Source organism: Emys orbicularis, chromosome 7, assembly GCF_028017835.1.
Source record: "Emys orbicularis isolate rEmyOrb1 chromosome 7, rEmyOrb1.hap1, whole genome shotgun sequence".
NCBI classification, from domain to species: domain Eukaryota; kingdom Metazoa; phylum Chordata; order Testudines; family Emydidae; genus Emys; species Emys orbicularis.
In genome coordinates this window covers 75,734,009-75,758,184 of record NC_088689.1, presented here as the reverse complement: position 1 = coordinate 75,758,184, position 24,176 = coordinate 75,734,009, and the positions used below count along the sequence as shown (strand labels likewise).

Genomic DNA, 24,176 nt, shown 5'->3' with positions numbered 1-24,176 from the left:
TAAAAAAGATAAACAAGGTACTAGCAAGTTTGTATTAGCATAGAGATTAAGTACCAAGCAAGAGGTACTACACTGTATATGAATGGTTAGAGAATATTGTGTGCAGTGATTATAGCAGTCTTGTAAATCATTATAAAATTTCAGTAGCCTGGGTGTGCAGTCTGCTTGCCCACCCTGACTGTGATGCTTCTGGGAGAACAATTTTACATACCTGTCCAAAAATACAATTTTTTTGTCATCCCAGGGCAGTGAGTGTGTCGGAGTCTCCAAGGCTGAATATTATTATTTTGGAGGTGGTGCAGCAGAAAAGAGCACAGATACCAAGTCTGAGGAATTTAATTGAGGCTACATTAAAGGAGTTGGGACTGATATTCATTGCTAAAAAGGGATATGTCCAGATGACAGAGGTCTTCGAGAGACTTTTGAAAAGGATTGGCATGCTTTGTTAGCTTTTTCCTGCTCCTGGCATTTAAAATGTCTCAGTGAGTAACCAGTATTTGTAGAGGAAGTTGCCTTATGAAGAGAATGTGTATGCACTGTATGTAGTAGTTATTCCTGAAGCCAAGGGACAGTGAGGTTTTTCCAGCCTTCCTGAACGTAAATATTAGGGCTGTTGATTAATCGCAGTTAACTCACACGATTAACTCAAAAAAATTAATCGCGATTAATCGCAGTTTTAATCGCACTGTTAAACAATAGAATACCAATTAAATGTATTAAATTTTTTGGATGTTTTCTACATTTTCAAATATATTGATTTCAATTACAACACAGAATACAACGTGTACAGTGCTCACTTTATATTATTTTTGATTACAAATATTTGCACTGTAAAAATGATAAACAAAAGATAGTATTTTTCAGTTCACCTCATACAAGTACTGTAGTGCAATCTCTTTGTTGTGAAAGTGCAATTTACAAATGTAGATTTTTTTTTGTTACATAACTGCACTCAAAAACAAAACATTGTAAAACTTTAGAGCCTACAAGTCCAGTCAGTCCTACTTCTTGTTCAGCTAATCGCTAAGAAAAACAAGTTTGTTTACATTTACGGGAGATACTGCTGCCTACATTTACAATGTCACCATAAAGTGAGAACAGGCGTCCGCATGGGATTTTTGTAGCTAGCATTGCAAGGTATTTATGTGCCAGATATGCTAAACATTCATATGTCCCTTCATGCGTCAACCACCATTCCAGAGGACATGCTTCCATGCTGATGACGCTTGTTAAAAAAATAATGCATTAATTAAATTTGTGACTGAACTACTTGGAGGGGAGAATTGTATGTCTCTGGCTCTTTTTTGCCCACATTCTGCCATATATTTCATGTTATGGCAGTCTCGGATGATGACTCGGCACATGTTGTTCCTTTTAAGAACACTTTCACTGCAGATTTCACAAAATGCAAAGAAGGTACCAAAGTGAGATTTCTAAAGATAGCTACAGCACTCGACGCAAGGTTTAAGAATCTGAAGTACCTTCCAAAATCTGAGAGGGATGAGGTGTGGTGCATGCTGTCAGAAGTCTTAAAAGAGCAACACTCCAATGCGGAAACTACAGAACCCAAACCACCAAAAAAGAAAATCAACCTTCTGCTGATGGTATCAGACTTCGATGATGAAAAGGAACATGCATCGGTCCGCAGTGCTTTGGATTGTAATCGAACAGAGCCCATCATCAGTATGGAAGCATGTCCTCTGGAATGGTGGTTGAAGCATGAAGGAACATATGAATCTTTAGCGCATCTGACATGTAAATATCTTGCAACAGTGCCATGTGAACGTCTGTTCTCACTTTCAGGTGACATTCTGAACAAGAAGCAGGCAGCATTATCTCCTGCAAATGTAAACAAACTTGTTTGTCTGAGCGATTGGCTGAACAAGAAATAGGACTGAGTGGACTTGTAGGATCTAAAGTTTTACATTGATTACACTACAGTACTTTGTATTAGGTGAATTGAAAAATACTATTTTTTTTTGTTTTTTACAGTGCAAATATTTGTAAGCAAAAATAAATATAAAGTGAGCACTGTACACTTTGTATTCTGTGTTGTAATTGAAATCAATATATTTGAAAATGTAGAAAACATCAAAAATTATTTAAATAATTCTATTATTGTTTAACAATGTGATTAATCGCACGATTAATTGCGATTAATTTTTTTAATTGCTTAACATCCCTAGTAAATATGTAATAGAAGGAATTCAATGTTTTCTCATGGAATAATTGGATTGGTTTCTTTTTAAAAGGGTCACTGGAATTTCTCTTTACCATTTATTTTAGTTTCATACAAGAAGATGCTTTAGTGCCAGAGAATACAAGTTATAAAAATAGGATATCTACAAAATCACAAGGAGGCATGGACTTACCTTTACTCCTTCTGGAGCAATAATTCCTGGCTTGTTGGTGGTTTCTGTAGTGGAATAAGTGCTAACAGGTGCTCATGCATAACACAGAGCTGCCCTATTTTACTCATTTCAGCATTCTGAAAGTTGATCTGGTTAGAAGTTTTTTCTTAGAATCATTTGGTTTGGCAGTAGCATCTGAGGGTTCATCTAGCCGATTCATCTTCAATATAGCAGGACTGAATTAAGTCATCCTAAACCATGCCTAATGCAGGTGTCTAGTCCAGCCTTGAACATCTCTGCTGATAAAGGTTCCACAATTTTTCGTGCAAGCTTGCATGGCTTTCCTTGACTATAGATTAACATTTTAGATTAAAACTGGTATTTCTGAATCTCTTGCAAGGTGTAGATGGCTTGCTTCTAAAATGTGATATACATCTGACATCAGCCAAATGGGAAGAGCCCAGTGCTGGAGATTTAACAAGTTGCTGTCCCAGTGTGATTGTTCTAATAATCAGAAGAACTTTACTGTTTAACATTAAAGTACAATGTTAAAGTGACAGGTTTCAGAGTAGCAGCCGTGTTAGTCTGTATCCGCAAAAATAACAGGAGTACTTGTGGCACCTTAGAGACTAACAAATTTATTAGAGCATAAGCTTTCGTGAGCTACAACCCACTTCTTCGGATGCATAAAGTGCACGTGCACAAGTGTTCCTTTCCATTCTGCACAGTGTCACACACTGATGCGCAGGGGACAGTAACTTTGGCCTATTCTCCAACAGGTTTCCACCTGAGTGCCACAGTGGTACCTCCGCAGATGGTGCCACCAAAAGGTGCATACAACGTGGCAGTGATGTTTGATCGATGCAGGATCACCTCGTGCAGCTGTACCTGTGGAGCCGGGGCCAAGTGGTGTGCCCATGTCGTGGCCCTCTGTCTCTTCCGGATACACAACGTAGGCCTTTAAATACAATTCTGTCATTTTCTATGTACCTTCCTGTAATGACATAGGGGCTTTGGATAGAAGCTCCATAATGTGACCCCTGCTTAGTTCTCTCTAGTGAAGTTATTCTTGACTGTTCCTTATCTAATGGCATGACAGTTGTGAGTCATGAAGCTTTTGAGACTGGAGTCTTTGTATGGTAATGCAGGCCCTATGCATTCACAGTTTGACTCTAAAGTTGATACTGTGCATCCCACTGTGATTAGATAAGATATCCCACTCTGCCCTATTTAATGTTTCCCTAATGTTTCTTCCTTCAACCTGCAAGGGTCAGCAGTGGAGTAAATCTTGTGCTGGAAGTCTTTACAAGCATGGGATTTCTTGGGATTTGAAAGCTATTGTGCTGTTCAATCATCCTGAGTTGCATTTCAGTCAATCTCGGTCTTCGTATGCACTCACTCATTTAACATGCTGTGGGTAGGGTGTCTGCTCCCTGCCAATCTGACACCCAAAGTGTGAGTCTTGATTTTTTTATTAGTGCCAGCCATATGCATGGCAATGTACAAACCTAGTGAAGAGGCACTCCTTGCCCCAAGGTGCTCCAGTTGAAAACGGGCAGAATATAATGTTAAGACACACAAAATATACACGTGGAGGGTCTAGTCTTTTGTTGCAGATTTATCTGCTTAGTGGATTGTTTTTGAGAAGCTTTGCAGAAATACATTTTAAGGAGGGATTTGATTGTGGAAAGGAAAAGAAGATTCTGCATTGCCATGGAGCAATTACGGTCCATAGTGGTTTTTAATCAATCCCAGGCTCTCTAAATACATAAATAGATGCTAATTACCTGTTGAAATTCACTAATAGTTTCAGTGGTATTTCACAATGGATAATCATCATGAGCTTAAACTGATACTTGCTGCCTTTAGTCTCCAGGTGGCAGCTGAGTATTTTAAACCCAATTTCTGCTCTGAAATGGTTTCTCCATTGAAAAGTTGGTGTGGGAGGCTGAGAGTAGGCAGCAGCTTTCCTGATTCACAGCATTAGGTAAAAGAAGGTTTGGAGCCCCCTGTGTGACAAAAGCAAACCAGCATCTCTCCCACCAGAAAGGCATTGCTTATTATTGAGAGCATTGTGGTGTTTGCATTCACTGAGTGCAAACAGGAAGCTGCATGTAAAGGGTATTGCTATATGCAGACATACTCAGATTCAGAACTAAACCAATTATCAATGCTATCTTACTCATTGAAATGCTCTTGCTTTATTCCAGTTTACATTTAGGTGGCTTCTGCTGGGAGATCTTGTTCTGCACAGTGAAAGAATTTATAGAATTGGCTTTTGCTGGCTCTAATATATTTTTTTAAAAGCCTCTAATGAAGAGAAACTGAATTTAGAATTAGAACGAATAAGCATCTAACAGTGTAAGTGGAATGAGTGGTGATCCACAGAGCTGTTTCCTTTGCCAAAAGCTAAAAAATAATGGCCTGTTTTTGAGGTTTGTTTGTGAATTCTCTGCCAGTGTTTGTGCAACTGCTAGCAACAACAGAGCTTATGCACAGCTGTTAGCAGAATTTCCATGACAAGGATCCTTTTCTTAAAAACAGGTTCTATAAAACCAAGCCATAGATGGTTTGAGTTTAGGCTATAGCATTATCTTACATGATTACAAGAAAAATCCATATCCACATAGAGCCAGGAACCTGTGCTAGGACCCTGCTGGAAACACCTGTGCTTAAACATGGCTGTTACTAGCACTGATTCAATCATCTGGTGGACAGGGCTTAGTTCTGTCTGACCTTGTTGACAATAGTACTCTTACATCTCCTCTCCTCTCTCTCTCCAGGCATCTGCAGTATGTTTGCGAGCACCTGTTTCAGAGTCCTTGTCTCGGCTGCAGAGAGATCAGCTACAGAAATTTGCTCAGTACCTGATCAGTGAACTCCCACAACAGGTAAGTGGAGACAATTCTATACCAATGGAACCCTGTTAAACTGAGATCCTCCTGGGTTGCTTTGATCTCTGTGTGTAATGTTTTCCTTCCCAAACAGCCAATTACTGTATCTGATCACTTTCTAATAACTGGGGAGGCTTTCTTTTGTTGTTTACCACATGGTTTAATAGTTATTTGTTGTCCGGTAAAGGATTAGAATTGAGTCCTAAAAGGGGAGAGGAGAGTGATGCTTAGTCATCTCAAGAAATTGGATATCACATGGGCATAAACAGGTGCGTAGCTCTTGGTTATGAAGATCATACATCTGCCAAAACAAAAGAAATTAACAAGGGGGAAGGGCATAGTGTTCAAAGTACAATTCAGTGTTTGTTGCCTCTTTATTGTGTATAAATTTAGTGCTGATGAAAGCTGCCTGATTTGACAGCCCTGAGAACTGTCTACAGAACATATACAGCATGGCCAGCGGCAGTGAAGGATTCCCCACCCTGCCTCACCAGTGTTTCAGCCCTAATCTAAAGAGGCCACCTCACCTGTAAGGGTGAAAGGATAGTTCAGTTTCTGATTCTGAGCTGTTCAATCTTGCCATCTCTGCTGAGGCTTGCAAAGCAGAGAGACAACTATGATGGACTTTGTGATGCGGATATCACCGTACTTTCACACAGGCTGCTGAACAGTCATTGGATCATAATAACTTTTGGTCTCTACCAGCCTGGGCTGCATTCAAACCAGCGAGGATGAGATGTAAGGTTTTTACGTAAGCTGGTATTTCTTAACCAGTGGGTCAGGAGCTGAGAAGGGTTGAAAATTTTAGTACAGCTGGCAAAGAAAATCTCACTCCCGCACACACCCTTACCCTTCAAGGCCAAGTGTTGTCTGTCTGCCTCTTGAAACGCACGCAAATTACATAGGCTTATTGTTGTTGGTGATATATTTTTTTATTCTTACTTTTATAGTAAATATAAGGAGGTCTTGAAAAGTTTGAACTGAGAGTAAGGGTTGCTAACCTGGAAAAGCCTCTCAATCCCCCTGCTTCCTCTATTTTTGAATGTATGTGCATTCAGTGCACAGTGGGTGCACAGCTTATTTCCACTAGGGGTTAGGACACTCAAAATGTGCACAAAGCACCTTTAGTAACTCATGGAACTTTAATAAGAACAATGTAAGTAAGACCCCAACCACCAAAAGTATTAAACTGCTTAGGAGCAAAAAATAAAGCAATCACATCAATGTAAAGACCATAACATACAGGTACTGTCCCTTTGCTGTAGATAAACCGTGAACCAGAAGCAGTTACATTTCTTCCTGCTGGAGTATGTAAGAGAACCAGCCTTTCTCGCCCCCCTCCCGATTTTGTGGATTTAGGTATTTGGGCAGTGATTAGAAAAAGGCATCCGGAAACACGAGTAGTGCTGCTGTCAGTTGTTCCTTAGCAATGAATGAGCTGTCTGGTTGGTATAATGGAAGGTGTATCATCTCCTCCAATAGTGCATGCCCGCTGTGACCCCAGGAACAGCTGGATGATTAAATTATTGCTATTTTACCAGATGATCTGATGGGATGTTGCCCAACAGGAAAGTTTTAGGCTTTATTGGAAAATCTATCTTAATCTGTTTAATATAATCTTGGATCATTTTCACTTCCCAAAGGGCCTTCGATAAGGGAGGGAATGCCCCAAACTCATCCCGCAGCCCCCAGAGTGTTGGGGATCAAGGTGTCTTGAGTGTGGATGCTTGTGAGGACTTTGTGTATATGATATAAAACATCGGTTCTGTGAACCACTGGTGGTCCACGGAAAGCTGGAGTGTCACATGAGGTGGCTTTTTCTCCTTATTTCCAGCTGATGAAATATTGCCACAGGGAAGCTATTTACTCACTAATGTGGAAGAGAAGTGGTCAACTGGAGCATGAATGTAACAGGTAGAGTTCTTGAGATAATCTCTCTGAAGATGATGTCTATGCTGTGAAAAGAGAGAGCCCTGATGTCGAGCATTTGTAATTTGTTACCCAGTTCTCCTTCCGAGGGCTACTTGCACTGGGGAACACAGTCTCCCTATTTCAATTAAGCACACAAGTTTGTTTTGCTGAGGTATTGCTCCCTCAGGCACTTGTTGCGTGTAGTGAGTATTCCCTTCCTGCTGCAATTCCTCAGTGCTGCAGCCTTCAATGTGTGAGGTTGTCTTAGCAAGTGATCTCTCACCTCTTGGATTTCTCACCTCTCTGCATCTTGCAAAATATAGTAATGGGAAAGCTGCAAGAGCCGCCTAATGCCTAGCCTGTTTCTCCAGGTGCCTCATAGACACGAAATGTCCCCACTGAACAGTTCTGGGTATTGTTTTCCTTCAGTCTGTTTATAAGTGAAGATCGGCCCATATTGTTCATAAATTCCTGACTGTGTAGGAGGGTGTGCAGTGAGTATTTTATGCTTTAGTCTCATGTACATGATCACCTTTACCCCAGCATTTTGCTATGCAAAGTGGGGGTGGGTTGAGAGAGGAGGCCTGTCTTTGACCCTCTGTTGTATCACTCTTAAGTCTGAGTTATCTTCATAATCCATTGTGCTTATTGTGAGCATGAATCCTGGTAACAAATGGATCCAAGACTGCAGCCCTGTACTAGTTTGAAAATCAGGAAAGCCAGACTTCCTCCCTGCATTGTGGCTCCTAGGAAGGCCGGACTAAACCTAGGATTTAAAGCTCCAAATCACCTGGAGACAGTGCTATTCAGCTTCTTAGGGAACGAGTTGGGATAAGAAATGGAACCATATATAGTGGGTACAAGAAAATGGTGGTGGTGACCTCTCAACTTCAGCCACTCAAAAGAGAAGCTTGGAATTTTACTGCTGTCTCCCACTCTCCCCCAGAAGGTTTGATCAGCCACTCCTTTCTGTGTTGCTTTGGTTTACCTGTTAGGATGCAAATTCTATGATGCAAACTTTGCATAAAGGTTTACATTAAAAAGAAGAAAGGTGAAAAAGTGGAATGACTAGGGTTATACTATGGTATCAGCAATAGCACATGGCGTTCCCTCCACTCTCCTGTTTTTTAAAAGGGCTATTACACATGTCCGGCATGCAGGGACCTCTGGGTTGAAAACAAGGAAAGGAGCCTTAAAGGGTAACGTGTATTTAATTGTTTTTAAACTGCTCTGACAAGCCAACAGTTCCTCAGTAACAATAATGAAAATCAGAGTAGCTTCTTGGTTTCTTATGACAAGGCAAGACATGCAGATTTACTTTCAAGTCACATTCAACATGTTTCTCTTGTGTTTTAGATTCTTCCTACTGCTCAGCGCCTACTGGATGAGCTGTTATCATCTCAATCCACTGCCATCAACACAGTGTGTGGAGCCCCAGGTAATTTGGATAGTTTTTATCTGATCTGATTCTCTGTTATCTGCCTCAAGGATGGGAGCAGATATTTCTCCCTTGGGTGATGTTACTGAATTACTGGGACACTGCTCCTGAGATTGCTGTGGGAAGACGAGGAAAGGGGATAAGTATATGTGTAAACAGAGTTGCTGGAGGGAACTGCTGGTGCTGCAGACTGATGAGAAGGCATGGTGTGGAATCTTTAGATACTGCACAGCTTGGCTATTTTCAATGGAAGATATTTTCCATTAACCCATTGTGCAATGACTGCACTATGTTTCCAGGCCCCATGAACAGTTCTGAGACTTGCTTTCTGGAAGGGATGAAGTTAAGGTGCATTGCTTATATGCGGCCTGCAATCTCTTGGGTTGTGGGGTGTAGACTGCATCTCTCCGACACCTGCAAACTGTGTATGTTCTTTCTCAAGATCCCACTGCTGGTCCCTCAGCCTCAGACCAAAGCACCTGGTACCTGGATGAATCTACTTTAAGTGACAACATAAAGAAAACCCTTCACAAATTCTGTGGGCCCTCTCCTGTTGTCTTCAGGTAAACTGCGTCATCTTCAGAGTAAGGACTGTATCCCTGCCTACAAAGGGTTGCGGAACATGGACTCAGAGTCCATGGGAGTGCTCTCCTTTGCTTCTACATGGACTGTATGGTGTATAAGTGAGCATCGTGCCATGAAACTAAGGATGCTTAATTGTGGGGTCACTCTCCCAGGTAATGTTCTCTGTCTGTGCATGTCTGTTGCAATGTTGAGTCTCAGTAGATAAAAACCCTCTCTAGCACTCATTTAGTCTTTTCACAACTTGTGTATATATATATAACTTGCCTGTTCCTGTCTGACTCCTGTATGCTTACTCTTAAGTGATACACATTTGTCAAAGCCCTTCTCAAGCTGCAAATATTTGATGGCCCAGAATCTATTTTTGTGCTGCTGTGCTCTGTCTTGTCTTCATTCCTGTACTCCCTCCCCTTTCACTCTCTCAGTGATGTGAACTCTATGTACCTCTCCTCCACGGAGCCACCAGCTGCTGCCGAGTGGGCATGTCTCCTGCGTCCCCTGAGAGGGAGAGAGCCTGAGGGGATCTGGAACCTGCTCTCTATTGTTCGGGAGATGTTCAAGAGAAGAGACAGCAATGCGGCCCCTCTGCTGGAGATCCTGACTGACCAGTGTCTGACCTATGAGCAGGTATTCAGTCCCTCCTGGGGAAGCAGATCAGTCACTGGGGAACCAGTCAATGGTGATGACTGTTCAATGCTGTTAGAATTCATGGCTTGAAAAATTTACAGTCTTTATGTGCATTGTGGGAGAGGCACATTCCCTCCAAAATGAACTGCTCTTCAGTGAGCTTTTGTGGTCTGACTTTGGGTGCTGGATCGGTGATGCTCACAACTCCATTGCATCCCATGATGATGTCATATGTGTGTATTTGTATTAACACTGATATGTGGTTTTAAATCCTTTTTGTCATCGCTTGCCTGTGCCTCTTCTGTCCAGTCAGTGCAGTTTACTCTGTTGATTTTTCCAAAACAAAGTCCATCTGCTATGACCATTACTTTTGCATTGACTTTAAGGGATATGTTGGATGGCACAATTTCAGACTCTTCAGTTATTTAGTAGAAAATAGCTTTTGGAAGCTTTGAGCCTTTACTTTAAATCTGTTAACAATAGTAATAACAATAACAACAATTTTGTGTGAATTTAGTGGTAGGGAAAAGGTTCATTTTGGCAATCCTAGACACTGAGGTTGTCACTCCACAATGCAGGTGTAACCATGCGTTTCTTCAGTGCATGCTTCTCTCCCCCTTACCCTATCATATGCCTCTACCTTAGTTGGAGTAGGAAAATCAAAGGTTTCTCTCTCCAGGCCCATTCAGTCCTTGCTCTTTCTGATGATGCAGCTAAGAGGAGAACCATTTGTGAGAGTGGATATTATCTAGGCATCTGTTCTTTCACAACCAGACTGAGCCTACAAAATTCATTTCACATATGTCACTCAACTGCAACCAGGTGGTGGTAACTTTAGTCACTACCAGTGTGCTGGATTTGCCTCTATTGTACTGCAGAGTATATTTTTATAGCTCTTTTCCCCATCTCCAGTCATTCTGCTCTTGTTTTCACTCTTGTGTGAGGTTCCATCCAGCCCTATGTTTCTATGGGTCCCTTCTTTGTGTGCCTCTGCTTTAATGCCCATAATTCATTTAGAAAGAAATAAAAAACAAGGCATTGCATGCCTAGCAACAGAATTTAGTATTCCTGATCGTCATTTACGATTTACTTCCAGAATTCAGGTCCTCCAGCCTGTGCAAATGTGGAGTGGGTGGGACTCGGGAATCAGATGTTTGGGCACAGCTGCATTGAATGTATCTTCTTCTGCAGATAACGGGTTGGTGGTACAGCGTGCGAACATCTGCATCCCACAGCAGCGCTAGCGGGCACACTGGCCGCAGTAATGGTCAGTCAGAAGTGGCTGCTCATGCCTGTGCCAGCATGTGTGATGAGATGGTGGTTCTCTGGAGGCTGGCTGTCCTAGACCCAACTATCAGCCCACAGAGGTGAGCACCAGGATCTGATAATCTTTAATGGATTCCTTAAAGAGTCCAGTCCAACCCCCACTATTTGCTCTGTGGTGCACACACACTCTTAGCTTTCTTTCCTTACATGTATAGTGATTGAATCATACTTTCCTCATTCGGCAAACTGTTCTGCTGTCCATCCTCATGGCCAAGATGGGCTCTAATATCCAAGATAAACTTAATCACTTTCAGCTTTAATTGCTAGTATTACTCTTTGTTTTTAATCCTGATTTCCAGAGTGAATAATTTGTCTCTTGTCTGTGTGGTTCCTTTTAACATGCAAGTATGGTTATGCACTTGGGCTGTCTCCATCAGGAGAGATTAGAAAAATTTTCTGGAATGGCAATGCGCTGAAGGATTCAGTTCAGTGATAACACCCAGCCTCTTCTTCATAACTGGTTTCTGGGGTTCCTAGTTTATAACTGACATAGTCTTTGCTAATTATCTTGCACTGCTTTGCATTACATTTCAGCTCCCACTGGATCAGCCAGGTGGAAAAGATGTCCAGATACAACTGTATTTTTGGTTTATCCTGCTGTACTTGCTGTATATTTTAGCTTAGTATAGACTGCGGATTTGAGCCCTACTTGCATATATGTATATTCATTAGGGTATTGATGTATGTTTAAGAATACTGGCCCCTGCAGGATACCATTTTTGTGTCTGCCCCATTCTGATGTAACAACTGATAACTCATTGCCTCTTATTAGTCAGTCCTCCTTACTATACTAGTCAGACCATACTTCTCCAGTGTCTGTGCAGCTTGGACAGTGCTGTCAAATGCTTGGCTGAAATCCAGTTTAACAACGCGCCCAAATTGCCCTCACCGATCTACCCTGTTTCTACATTGAAAATGCCTATTCAGTTCAGTATGGCATGCTTTGTTTTATCAATCTGTAGCTGTAACGTGCTAGATTCCTCCACATGTCACACATACATTGTAATGCTTTTTTAGTACTTTAACTTGCAATTTAGTAGTTTCACAGGTTTCTTCTTTACCCAGATTATTCATTATTCTTAATCTTTTTTTAATGTTTGGAACTATATTTTGCTTTCTGCAGTCTTGGGCAACCTCATGTGTATTCCAAGATGTAGTGACAATTATTGCTAGTGGTCCTGTTTCCTCAGCCAGTACCTTCAGGCCTCTGGGACGAAGCATGATGCTTCTGTAGGTTTTATAAATCACAATACCTTGCTAACTTGCACACAATTGACTACCCTCTCCATTTAGCAAAAATTGAATAGTAGATGCTGTGTTCAGGACTCATGTTAAGACTTCTTTAAGTTTTACAAAATGTAATAGCTTATTTCATGTTTTATAAAATATTTGCAGTTTGCAGTATTAGGCAAGATATAATGCAGTGCGTTGTCTGTGTGTTATGAAAGATCACAAACAAGAAAAGTTAACTCTCGGTTTGTCAGAATGAATGAAGCCAGGATGATCTTTTTGGCATATTTGCTTTTTAGCTCTTTGTTCACTTTCTAATCTTCTAAATTATTATTAAACATTAATGTAAGGTCATAACTTTGTAGGGTACATCAGTGAGATTAAAAAAATTGTGATCACTGCCCCTAGAGAGTTTACAGTTTGAAATAGAAAAAAAAATATGCAGAGACACAAAGAGAAGACAGTAGGGAACAAGGTTTAAAACAAACAAAAATGTGAGTCATGTTAAGTAGTCAGTAAAACATAAAAGTTGTTTTGTTGTTTATAAGGCAGGGTCAAATCATTCTTCCCTTCTATATAGTGGATGTCTATCTTAACATTCCAGTCATCTGATTAATTCCAAATTGCTAAAAGTTCGTATTTCATTTCATGCATAATTCAAATGCCTCTTGCTTTATTTCCAATTCTCCTAGAGTTCTTATAGAGTCACCAGAACGGTGCCCACTTTCAATTCCTTTGACTTGTTTTATTCTCATTCCTGCATGCTGTTTCTCAGTAGATCACAGTGAGGCTTGCTACAGCCTTCCCAGCTTGTCGCAGCTTCCCCCTATCCTAATGGCACCTTTTCTATGAGTAGTTCCCCTCCCCCTTGCTACTTTTTTAACTAATCCCCCTCAGCCTATTCCTAGCTAATTGGTTTTCTTAGTGGTCAAACAGAAACAGTTGGTGTTGTAGAGCTCCTTCTTTCCTAATAAGTCCAAACTCTTACATCCTTTGCTCAGTTTACCTCTACCTTCTTTTGCTTCTGGGTCTGATAAAATCACTAGAAGATTGAGGTGTTTAGTGGTGTTCCCCAGAACTCTGGAATCAATGGCAAAGGTAGGAGGGACGTTAACTGAGAAACTTGGGATTTCCCCCGTGATTTAGAAATGTTTTCCTTGGCACTTTGGATGGTTTGTGTAGGCTTTAGTGCTCACGAGAGGAGGACCAATAGCACTGATTGGAGCCGGGCATGGTACAGCTTTCTTCCCTATGCAAACTTTCTCACTTTGCTTTGCCAGTGATTCTTATTCCTGATGTACAACAGTTCCCTGTTGTAGTCCTTGGCTGTTTTAGCAGAGTGCTAATGTCACATCTGTGATGGGTGAACTACAGGATGTAGCTGTTCAGGAGCTCACAAGTCAGTGCTTCATCCTGAGCCCCCAGTCTACAACACATTCCCATGTTTGACTTGGCAGCATTTGGCTTCCATGGCATAGGCCTGTCATTGACACGTCTCTTTCCTTTATCTTCTCTGTGCTGTTTTCTGACCGACTAATGCCATTTACACTAATTCAGCAGAAGGGTTTCTTGGGGGGAGGGGCAGAGGGGAGGATGAGGTATTCTGTGAGGTTGGGGGTCTTTTGTCATGGTGTGTTTTATGGCTGCTTTCTGATCTGTCTTCTCTTCCCTCTCCTCTTCCTCCAGGCGCAGGGACCTTTGCACCCAGCTCAGACAGTGGCAGCTGAAAGTCATAGATAATGTCAAGAGGGGGCAGCACAAGAAATCCCTGGAGAAGCTCTTCCAAGGTTTCAAGCCAGCTGTGGAAGCCTGTTACTTCAACTGGGAGGAGGCCTATCCCATCCCTGGCATCACCTACAGCAGCACTGATAAGAAGAATTCGTTCTGTTGGGTAAAGGCCGTCCAGCAGAGGAACTGTCGGTTGCAGTGTGTGGAAACCACGTGTGAGGCTGGCAGAGGCCATGGGCAGGAACCTGGGGGAACCTGTCTGCAGCCAGGGGACAGGTCACGCCCCTCTTCGCAAGAGCCAGCTGTCCGTCCTAAGGAACTCGTTGGGAAGCGGAAAGTTGTCTCTGAAGCCCCCCAGAGGGCTCTGCGCCGACTTTCAGCGGAAGGAGATAAGGCTGTTTATAAGACAGCAGTAGGCAAGGCCAAGCTGCCGGTGGGGAAAAGTTTAGCCAGTAAACATAGTGGGAAACGCCGAATGAGCAGTGAAGACAGCTCTCTGGAACCAGACTTGGCAGAGATGAGCCTGGATGACAGCAGCTTGGCTTTGGGGGCGGAGGCCAGTAACACCTTCAGTTTCACGGAGAGCCCCCTGAGTAGGAGCTACAGGGACACTTTTGAAGATGACGGCGGGGTGTACTTCTCGGAGGGTCCTGAGCCCAGTGTCAGGAGCAATCCCGCTGCCAAGAAAGCTCCAAAGGATCCCGTGGAAGAAGTGGGCAGCGGAGACGACGATCTGCCTTCTGCAGATGAGAACGGTGCAAGCCGGAAGCCAGAAGTGGGAGAGAATGGTGCAGCAGGGGGTGGGGAGGAGGGAGAAGAGGAAGATGATTACCAGGTATACTATCTGAATCCACAGGAGGTGGCCAAGGAGGAGGAGGACAAAGCAGAGGGTGGGAATGAAGAGGAGCAGGACATCTTTGCTGGTATAAAGCCCCTGGAGCAGGAGAACAGGATGGAGGTGAGCGAGCTCTAGCTGGAAAATAGCAACGTGATTATTTTCCTTAGTTTTTGTGAGTGTAACATATCTAAAGTAAGTTAAAAGAACATTATAAAGTTTGCAAAGTCAGGCAGTCAAGTGAAGAAAGGCAGGAATTAAAGTTGGTTGTGCTACATTATTTTGGTCCCCATTATGATAGTCTTTATACTGTTTATTTTTTTTCTGACCTCAGCGGAAGGGTGAGATTTGGAATCATAGGGTGAGGCTCTGGAGGTCAGTGTGTTCTAGTGATTGCTAGCGCTTCTGCCCATTTCCCCCAAAGCTTGACCCTTCTGTCCCTGGCCTAGTTTTGTCTGTTCCCCATCCCTGGCTGCTTTTTCCAGTCTCCTCACCTAGCCATTTCTAATCTCCCCTGCCCCTAGATTCCTTGTCCCTAGGTTCCCAGCTCCCCATCCCAGCCTCCTTGCCCAGTCATTTCCAGTCCTCCACAATCACCCGGTTCCTTGTTCCCAGCCCTCTCCTTCCCCTGGCACACACAATCAACCCAGCTCCTTGTTTCTAATATCCTTGTCCAACCAGTTCTAGTTCCTCCCTCCCATCATTTTGTCTGACCAGTCTCATTCCCTGTTCCCACTGGCTCCCAGGCCCAGTCTCCCTCCCCGGATTCCTCGTATAATCTCAGCATTCTTTCCCCCAGCTCATTCTTAGATCTGTTTCTCCTTTTCCTCACTCCACTGGTTCCCAGTCCTAGTTTCCTTGCTCTGCTGGTCCCAGTCTGCCCTCCCCCTCAGCTCCTCATCCAATCTGTCTCCTGCCACCTGCTGGCTCCCAGTCCTAGTCTCTTGCCCAGCCAGTCCCTCCAACTTTCAGCCTCAGTTTTCCTCTCCCTCACCAGCTTCCAGTCCGAGTCTTCCCTCCCTTCTTCAAGTTGTCTTTATTCCAATCTGCTCCCCAAACCCCAGGTCCAGCTCTTGTCACCTCTGCATTCCAATTACACAGGTTCCTTCTCCATACTGCTTGGGCTCAGCATTGAAAGCACAGGAGAGGCAGGCTCCCTGCTCTCAATACTGTTGTCCAGCCCTGGCTGCAGCAATCCAGAGGGGCAAGTGCAGGGGAAGTCCTGTGAAGCTCAGCCCTGTGTGGATAAATTTTTGGGGAATTTAGCTGTGAAGCTCCAAGTCTCTCATGAGCATGGGCAAACGGTGCTTTTTTCCCCAAAGGCTATAACTTGGCTAAATTTGGGTGGATTTTAATGGGAACAGCCAAAGGCACATCCCTGACAAAGGCCACTCCCCTTCCAAATTTCAAGTCTCTACTCCTAAGCATGGGGGCACTAGAGCTTCTCAAAGAAAATGTTAAACATGAACAAAACTAACATATTTCTCCTAGCCTCGCTCTGGAACAGCTGAATTGCTGAAAATGTATTCCTCTTAGCCTGAGGCAGACACCCAATCAGGAAAATTTCAGCCCAAAAAGTTAGTTTGACAAAGTGACAAGCAAATGAAAACAGGGTCTTATAAAGATAAATGTCAGGCAATAGGTTGTGCTACCAGCCCCGTGTATCAAAACCTCAAAAGTATGCCTGGAACTTTGCAGATGAGTGGGAGGAGCTTATGTCGAAGTAGACAGTGCACTGACGAAGGGGTATTGGGATGCTGGGAAAGTGAGAGAAACAATTAATTATACACGTTGGTTTTGTTTTTAATTTTTGTTTGGGGTTTTTCCCCAGTCTATTCATAGACACTTAGATATCTATGAAGATCAGAAGGGGCCCCCATGATGATCTAGACTGACCTCCTGTATAATGCAGGCCACAGGACTTCACTGAATTGATTCCTGTTTGAACTAGAGCATACTGTTTAGAAAAATGTGCAATCTTGATGTAATTGCCTGTTAGTGCTTTGAGGGAAGGGGACTAGACCCCTTGGAAGCTGTGTTTTTGAGAAGCGCTGGAGAGCATGGTGGAGCTGTTCCAGGCAGAGGGGCTGCATAACAGAAGGCAGGAACATGAGCGTTGGCTACAAATCTGATCTGAGATCTGTGTTTAACTCTGTCTTTAGGGACACCAAATAAGAAAGTGGGCAGGGTGGGGTTAACTCCAGCTGTGAGGCTCATGGACTAAATCCGATCCTCTATCCCTTTATTTTCAGATCCTCTTTGCCTGTGCAGAGGCTCTCTATGCACACGGATACAGTAATGAAGCATGCCGTCTGACTGTAGAACTGGCCAGGGACCTACTGGCCAACCCTCCAGATCTCAAGGTGGAGCAGCCCCCAACCAAGGTAGAGAGGTGCCCTTGTGAACGGAAGGGAGAATGGGGAGGAATACACAGGATTGCCAGTCAAAAATCATGAGTCATACGGAAAAAGATCATGAAGTTTGCCCTAAAATCATGAGGTTAAAAATAATTATATTGTGTTTTGGTCTGTATTTTGATTTTTTTGAACTCCCCCTGCCTGTCCACTGTGTCAAGGGCACAGAAACACTCGGGCAGCTGAACAGAATTTCACCATGAAGCAAGCCTCAGATGCAGTAACATCTGCTGGTGATTCCTCTTCTCTCTGCACAGGGCTGTGCCGAGCCTTGACCTGCCCTGAACCCCCTTTAGATCGGGCTTCTCTGGCGGTTCAGCATTTCACCTGAAAAGGGGCAATGGGTCCTTCAGCATGACTTGAAGGGACTTTCAGTCATCCCTACACTCTCACTAGACCCAGCGCCTCACACAACCTTCCTCTCCCTGGCCTGCACTCAAGTGTTCTTGTCTGCCGGATGGGAACCACAATGAACAACTCCTACCAATGGTCCCTTGTGGATCTACACCTTCCATTTGAACAAAACACGCAATTTAACATTGCTTTAAACATGCTTCCAGAGTGCAAATGTCACTGTGTGCTACATAATTAAATGCCAATACCAAAAATACGGCCTTGTTTTTCCATAGCCCTACATTTACTTCACTTACCTGATCTTCATGGATTTTCCACACCTCTTCCGTATTTAAACCCTCTTCCTTTATAACAGGCACCATTGCTTGGACCCTGAGAGAGCAAACTCCTCTGGAAATTGAGCACATGTTAACAATGCATTTTTAGTCTCTAGAGTTGTCTTCTAATGTGGTGGAAGCTTTGGGATCTTGGAGTAGAGAATTGGAAGTGGGAGGAAATGAGAAAGGAAAGAATGGCTGGGAATCCACATGGCATTAAGCAGACTCTGCTCGTCTTGGTGGTGTCCCTGCCATTGAAAGGGAAAAGGTTATAGAATCATAGAATATTAGGGTTGGAAGAGACCTCAGGAGGTCATCTAGTCCAATCCCCTGCTCAAAGCAGAACCAACCCCAACTAAATCATTCCAGCCAGGGCTTTGTCAAGCCGGGCCTTAAAAACCTCTAAGGATGAAGATTCCACCACCTCCCTAGGTAATACATTCCAGTGCTTCACCACCCTCCTAGTGAAATAGTGTTTCCTAATATCCAACCTAGACCTCCCCCATTGCAACTTGAGACCATTGCTCCTTGCTCTGTCATCTGCCACCGCTGAGAACAGCCGAGCTCCATCCTCTTTGGAACCCCCCTTCAGGTAGTTGAAGGATGCTATCAAATCCCCCCTCACTTTTCTCTTCTGCAGACTAAACAAGCCCAGTTCCCTCAGCCTCTCTTCATAAGTCATGTGCCCCAGCCTCCTAATCATTTTCATTGCCGTCTGCTGGACTCTCTCCAATTTGTCCACATCTTTTCTGTAGTGGGGGGACCAAAACTGGACGCAGCACTCCAGATGTAGCCTCACCAGTGCCGAATAGAGGGGACTAATCACTTCCCTCGATCTGCTGGCAATGCTCCTACGAATGCAGCCCAATATGCCATTAGGCTTCTTGGCAACAAGGGCACACTGCTGACTCATATCCAGCTTCTCATCCACTAATCCCCAGTTCCTTTTTTGCAGAACTGCTGCTTAGCCAGTCTGTCCCCAGCCTGTAGCGGTGCATGGGATTCTTCCGTCCTAAGTGCAGTACTCTGCACTTGTCCTTGTTGAACCTCATCAGATTTCTCTTGGCCCAATCCTCCAATTTGTCTAGGTCACTCTGAACCCTATCCCTACCCTCCAGCATATCTACCTCTTCCCCCCAGTGTAGTGTCATCCACAAACTTGCTGAGGGTGCAATCCATCCCATCATCCAGATCATTAATGAAGATGTTGAACAAAACCGACCCCTGGGCACTCCGCTTGATACTGGCTCCCAACTAGACATCGAGCCATCGATCACTACCCGTTGAGCCCAACAATCTAGCCAGCTTTCTATCCACCTTATAGTCCATTCATCCAATCCATACTTTTTAAACTTGCTGGCAGGAATATAGTTATATAGTAATAGTTTGTCCAAGCCAGCATCCACCTGCTAAAGTGGTCCAATATTGGAAGAATTGGCTTAGTGAGGAGGCAGGAGCCCCCATTGCATTGTCATATGAGGGAAGGGTAGACAGATGCTGTGGGGGAGGAGCCATCCATAACCAGTGGCAGTTGGAATTCCGCACCAAAAGGAGATAGCGTGCAAAACTGGGTCTGTTTCATCACCCAGAAACTGCTGGATTATGGAGGGGGACAGGGCAATAGGTAGAGCCAGGACAAAACAGTGCTTCCAGAATAATGGGTGCGCGCTCTCCTCAGTGCACAGGTGGGGAGGAGCTCCTGCAGGCAGGAACATAGGGGGAATCACTGGCACATCCTCACACTGCTGGGATCAATTCATTTCCTAACAAACCTGTTATGAACTACTCCTCTCACAGGGGAAGAAGAACAAGGTGTCGACCAGCAAGCAGACGTGGATGGCAACCAACACCCTGTCCAAAGCTGCTTTCCTGCTGACTGTGCTGAGTGAGAGGCTGGAATACCACAACCTGGCCTTCCGCATTGGCATGTTTGCCCTGGAGCTACAGAGGCCTCCTGCCTCTACCAAGGCCCTGGAGGTATAAAGTGGTTCAGAAAGACTGTACCTGTGAGCAGCACCACACTGCTGGGGTTTCCCCCTTCATGCTCAAGTATTCCCCATTTGAGTTCTGTGCATCAGGTCCTGCCTTTAGGAGTTCTCTCAGAATTAGTCTACATAGAGCCAAGCAGGCACTGAGTGAGTCAGTGAGTGACCTAGAATTTTTGTAGCAAAGGTTACTCCTATGTTGAAGACACCTTGGGCTAAATCTGTGGGAGGAAGTTCAGCGCTTGTCTACAGGAGAAAATTGCAATTGTTTACCTTAAGAGGTAAACTTAAAATGATTTAATTAAACCGATGGAAACCCCTGTGTGGGCACTCTAAACTGGTCTGAAATAAAGCCATTCTGGAGCTCCCCACAGGGTTTACACTGGTTTAACTAACTCATTTTAAATTCACACCTTAGGGTAAACTGGTGCAACTTTGTAGGCCATCACACTTGCCCATACTATGTATTTAGACATCTAAATGCGTACACAACGGTAGGTACACAACTTCACACACTTTAACTAATGCCCATAGGCCGCCTTCTGTAAAAATGTGATCTGTTCAGACCTTGGTTTTGTGAGTTGCTGCTCCTGTCACTTTCTAACTAGCAAGATTGCAGAATCCCCTGAAGGTGCAGATATTACCAGGCTACTACTGAGGAATAAACTTGTTACCCTAAGGTTATCTACATTCATACTTAACAGTGTCTGTTGAGAAGATTAAATGTGGGTCTGGCATTCACCGGATGCGTAAGCTGGCATGGGAAACAATGCTTTAAAAATGGAAAGAACACTACAGTGGAAAAAAACACACTGTAATGCAACAATCTTTGTTCAGTGGAATATGTACTGGAATATTGTCCATTCCCCTCCTGGACAGTCCTTTCCTCCTCAGCTGTTGTATTGCACAAGGTAACATCCTTCTCTGTAGGATTGGGAATGATCTACCTTTCTAGTGACCTATCTGGCTGGATGCTTCTCCATATGTCCTTGTGAAGACTGACCTTTTTTCCCCAGCCAGACCTCAGAGTAATTGGTTGGAAAGGGAAGGTGAGGAGAAGGTTGTGTATAGAGTAAAGCAAGTCTATTAAACTTGCATGTCCTATGGGACGGCCTCCAGCTGGCCACCATCCTCACTATTGTCTCTGTGTGGGAGAAGGCAAGGAGTGGCATGAGATCAGTGGATTGTATACTAATGAATCAATAAAAACTATTTCAGGGTTATTCCTATATTCAATCATCTGCGTAGGGCAAGATGGTTCTATGTCCAACGGTCTCTGATGGCTTCTTTTTGCTTCCTTCTGGGTACCCTCAGGTGAAGCTGGCATACCAGGAATCTGAGATTGTGGCCTTGTTAAAGAAGATCCCTTTGGGCACTAATGAGATGAACACCATTCGAGGAAGGGCTGAAGAGCTGAGAGAAGGGACCTTGTGTGATTACCGCCCTGTCCTTCCTCTCATGCTGGCCAGCTTCATATTTGATGTTCTATGCACTCCAGGTAATGTCTCGGTTGGTGTGTATGCAGAAGGGGCACGTTCCTAGACTTTGAACCTTGGGGACAAAAAGAAGCTTTCAGGGAAAATCTGCACTTCCCTTATGATGATTGCAGCCCTATTCTTACCTGTTCACCCTAAAGTTATACCTACTTCTGCTGTTCCCTCCACACTGGTATGGAGACTCTCTCTTCTTCAGTACTGACCTCCTTCCTAGCTCCCCTTTCATACAAAAGCATTGGGAATCTTATCACATTTCTGACCCATCTGTGTCCCTGTAAAACAGTCACGGAGCTTTTAAATATATTTTTACAACCCCACTGCTGCGTCTGTTGGGGGAAACAAATACATTAACCATCAGAAAGAGAACTGGGCTTCCAAACCCATCCTGAAGCAGAGCTTGCTAGGGTTGGAGGGGTCCAGTTGAGGGAGAGGGAGAAAGCAGCAGACCTGTGCCATGACCTTAGGGCCGGAATGGTGGTTTGAAATGGGAGCACAAACCCCAGACAGATCCTAGAATACTTTCTGCTTTTGGGTCCTATCTTCATACAGCTGGGCACTAACTGCCCTCTCCTGTCTCTCCAGTGGTTTCTCCGACAGGATCCAGGCCTCCAAGCCGTAATTGGAATAACGAAATGCCTGGAGATGAGGAACTTGGTTTTGAAGCAGCTGTTGCTGCTCTTGGTAAGAATCCAGCTCTTCCTCCACCTCAGAGGAGGAGGAGGAATTTTCTCATTCACATTCCAAATCCTGCCCCTTTTTGTGGAGTGAATTGGCGCCTGTTGACCTGGGTTCCAATTTGGTGCAGAAGTGGAAGTGTTTTAGTGGGATATTGTCAGAGCTGGGGAGGGAATCTGGGACTGGGATAACAGGAGATCCTGTGTGTCGTGGGAGAAATGCAGCTGAGGACTGAAATTGACAGGTGGGCTGTTAAAGGGGTTAGAGAGAGTGTTTTCAACCATCTTTGCTGCTATTCGGCCTGAAAGAATTGACAGCTAAGTATTGCTGGAGCCTGAACAGTGCAGAGATTAACAGGCAGTCAGTTCAGCAGGGGTTAAAACTCGACAATAAAAACCCAGTAGAATTACTCTATGGGATACTCACTGTTAGCTCAGACTTGGCTCCAAATCTTCATGGGTGAGTTGCACAAAATTCCTGGCTTCCAATTCATGTGTTTTAGCAAGAAAGTGGTGGTGTATATAGCAGGCTTGTGGTATTATGTACGTGAGTTTAAAGTAGTGTATGTGTGGTGTTATCAGAACAATTTTCTCTCCACCACCTCCTCCCCAGAAGGAAAGATACACTGATGGTGTTTGAATGTTTGCTAAGTGGCTGCTGTAGAAACTGGAGGCGGCAAAGAGCGTGAGCAGTCTGAGTGTCTAGTATTCCACTTCCTTTGTCTCCAGGAAGGAGCCTCAGGCAGGCCTGGACACTCACCTTTTGGCCTGTCAGGATCAGGTTGCCCTGGCAGTTGCAGTGCAGACTTCTGGGACAGACTCCAGCTTTCATTCTCAAGGGCATAAACTATGTGTAATGTCAACAAGCAAAATAGGACAAACTCTTTCCTTCATGACTAATAGGGGGAGATGAGCAAAAGAGTACAGGGAAAGAGGTAAAATGTATCAGACGCTCTTAAGCCTCTTGAATTCACTTGTCTCTGCATTTTTCTCTTCTTGGCCCTGCAGGCATGAAGACGACTGTGAGTGAAGCAGAGCACCCTCTTCTGTGCGAAGGAACCCGAAGAGAGAAGGGTGATCTGGCTCTAGCTCTGATGATCACATACAAAGATGACCAGTCTAAACTGAAAAAGGTGTGTCCCTTTAAGTGATCAGAACTGAATTACCCTGTGTCATATCCCACTCATGGCCTTGGGGCTGCATTGTATTGCTTATATTATCCTTCCAATGCAAAATCTGAGTGCATAGCATATGTTACTCTGCAGAGGCATAATTTCCAAGGGGTTCCTAAATTCCAGCATGGCAGCACACATCTCTCACACTTAGTTCTCGTTCGCTACATATGATCTCTCCCTTCATCCATTAGGATGCTGTCACCTGTGCCCTTGGATTTTCAGGGTAGTTCTATATCTGCCCTGGATGCTGGCTCAGTTTTGCCCCAGGGATATTGGCCTGCATTCTTTGCCTTGCCAAAGTGTTAGTCCTGTGTTCTTTGAGGGATTGGGCTCTGTTTTACATGTTGTCCTAGTGCCAGTCCACTTTGCCCTGTGACCTGGGTACCTGTATAGAAAATTGTAACCAACATTTTACTTCATACAATAGAACCTCAGAGTTACGAACACCTGGGGAATGGAGGTGGTTCATAACAGTGAAATGTTTGTAACTCTGAACAAAACTATATGGTGGCTCTTTCAAAAGTTTACAATTAATACAACTTTGAAACTTTGCTGGGCAGAAGAAAAATGCTGCTTTTAACCATCTTAATTTAAATGAAACAAGCACAGAAACAGTGTTCTTACTTTGTCAAATCTTTTTTTAAACTTTCCCTTTTTAAAAAAAAACCTCTGCTGCTACCTGATAGCTTCTGCTTCCAAATGAGGTGTGTGGCGTGACGGGTTGGATCACAGAAACCCCATTGGGAACTGCCAACTGATGTGCCAAGACTACTTCTGCCCCTGCTTTCCCTGCCAGCTCAGGACTCCAGCACCCTGTCTTGTTAAGCAAACATGCTAGT

At 43.9% G+C, this 24,176-nt stretch overlaps 1 protein-coding gene across 1 annotated transcript in view; it reads left to right on the top strand.

Moving 5' to 3' along the window:
• ZSWIM8 (zinc finger SWIM-type containing 8) overlaps positions 1–24,176 on the top strand; it is a 122,511-nt gene that overhangs the window by 71,405 nt on the left and 26,930 nt on the right. Inside the window, exons 4-15 of the mRNA XM_065407085.1 lie at positions 3,131–3,303; positions 5,135–5,242; positions 8,513–8,594; positions 9,037–9,157; positions 9,602–9,803; positions 10,995–11,170; positions 14,046–15,045; positions 17,175–17,306; positions 19,805–19,984; positions 21,307–21,490; positions 22,071–22,169; positions 23,171–23,295. Of these exons, the coding sequence (XP_065263157.1) occupies positions 3,131–3,303; positions 5,135–5,242; positions 8,513–8,594; positions 9,037–9,157; positions 9,602–9,803; positions 10,995–11,170; positions 14,046–15,045; positions 17,175–17,306; positions 19,805–19,984; positions 21,307–21,490; positions 22,071–22,169; positions 23,171–23,295 (2,582 nt within the window). The remainder of the gene's footprint in view (positions 1–3,130; positions 3,304–5,134; positions 5,243–8,512; positions 8,595–9,036; positions 9,158–9,601; positions 9,804–10,994; positions 11,171–14,045; positions 15,046–17,174; positions 17,307–19,804; positions 19,985–21,306; positions 21,491–22,070; positions 22,170–23,170; positions 23,296–24,176) is intronic.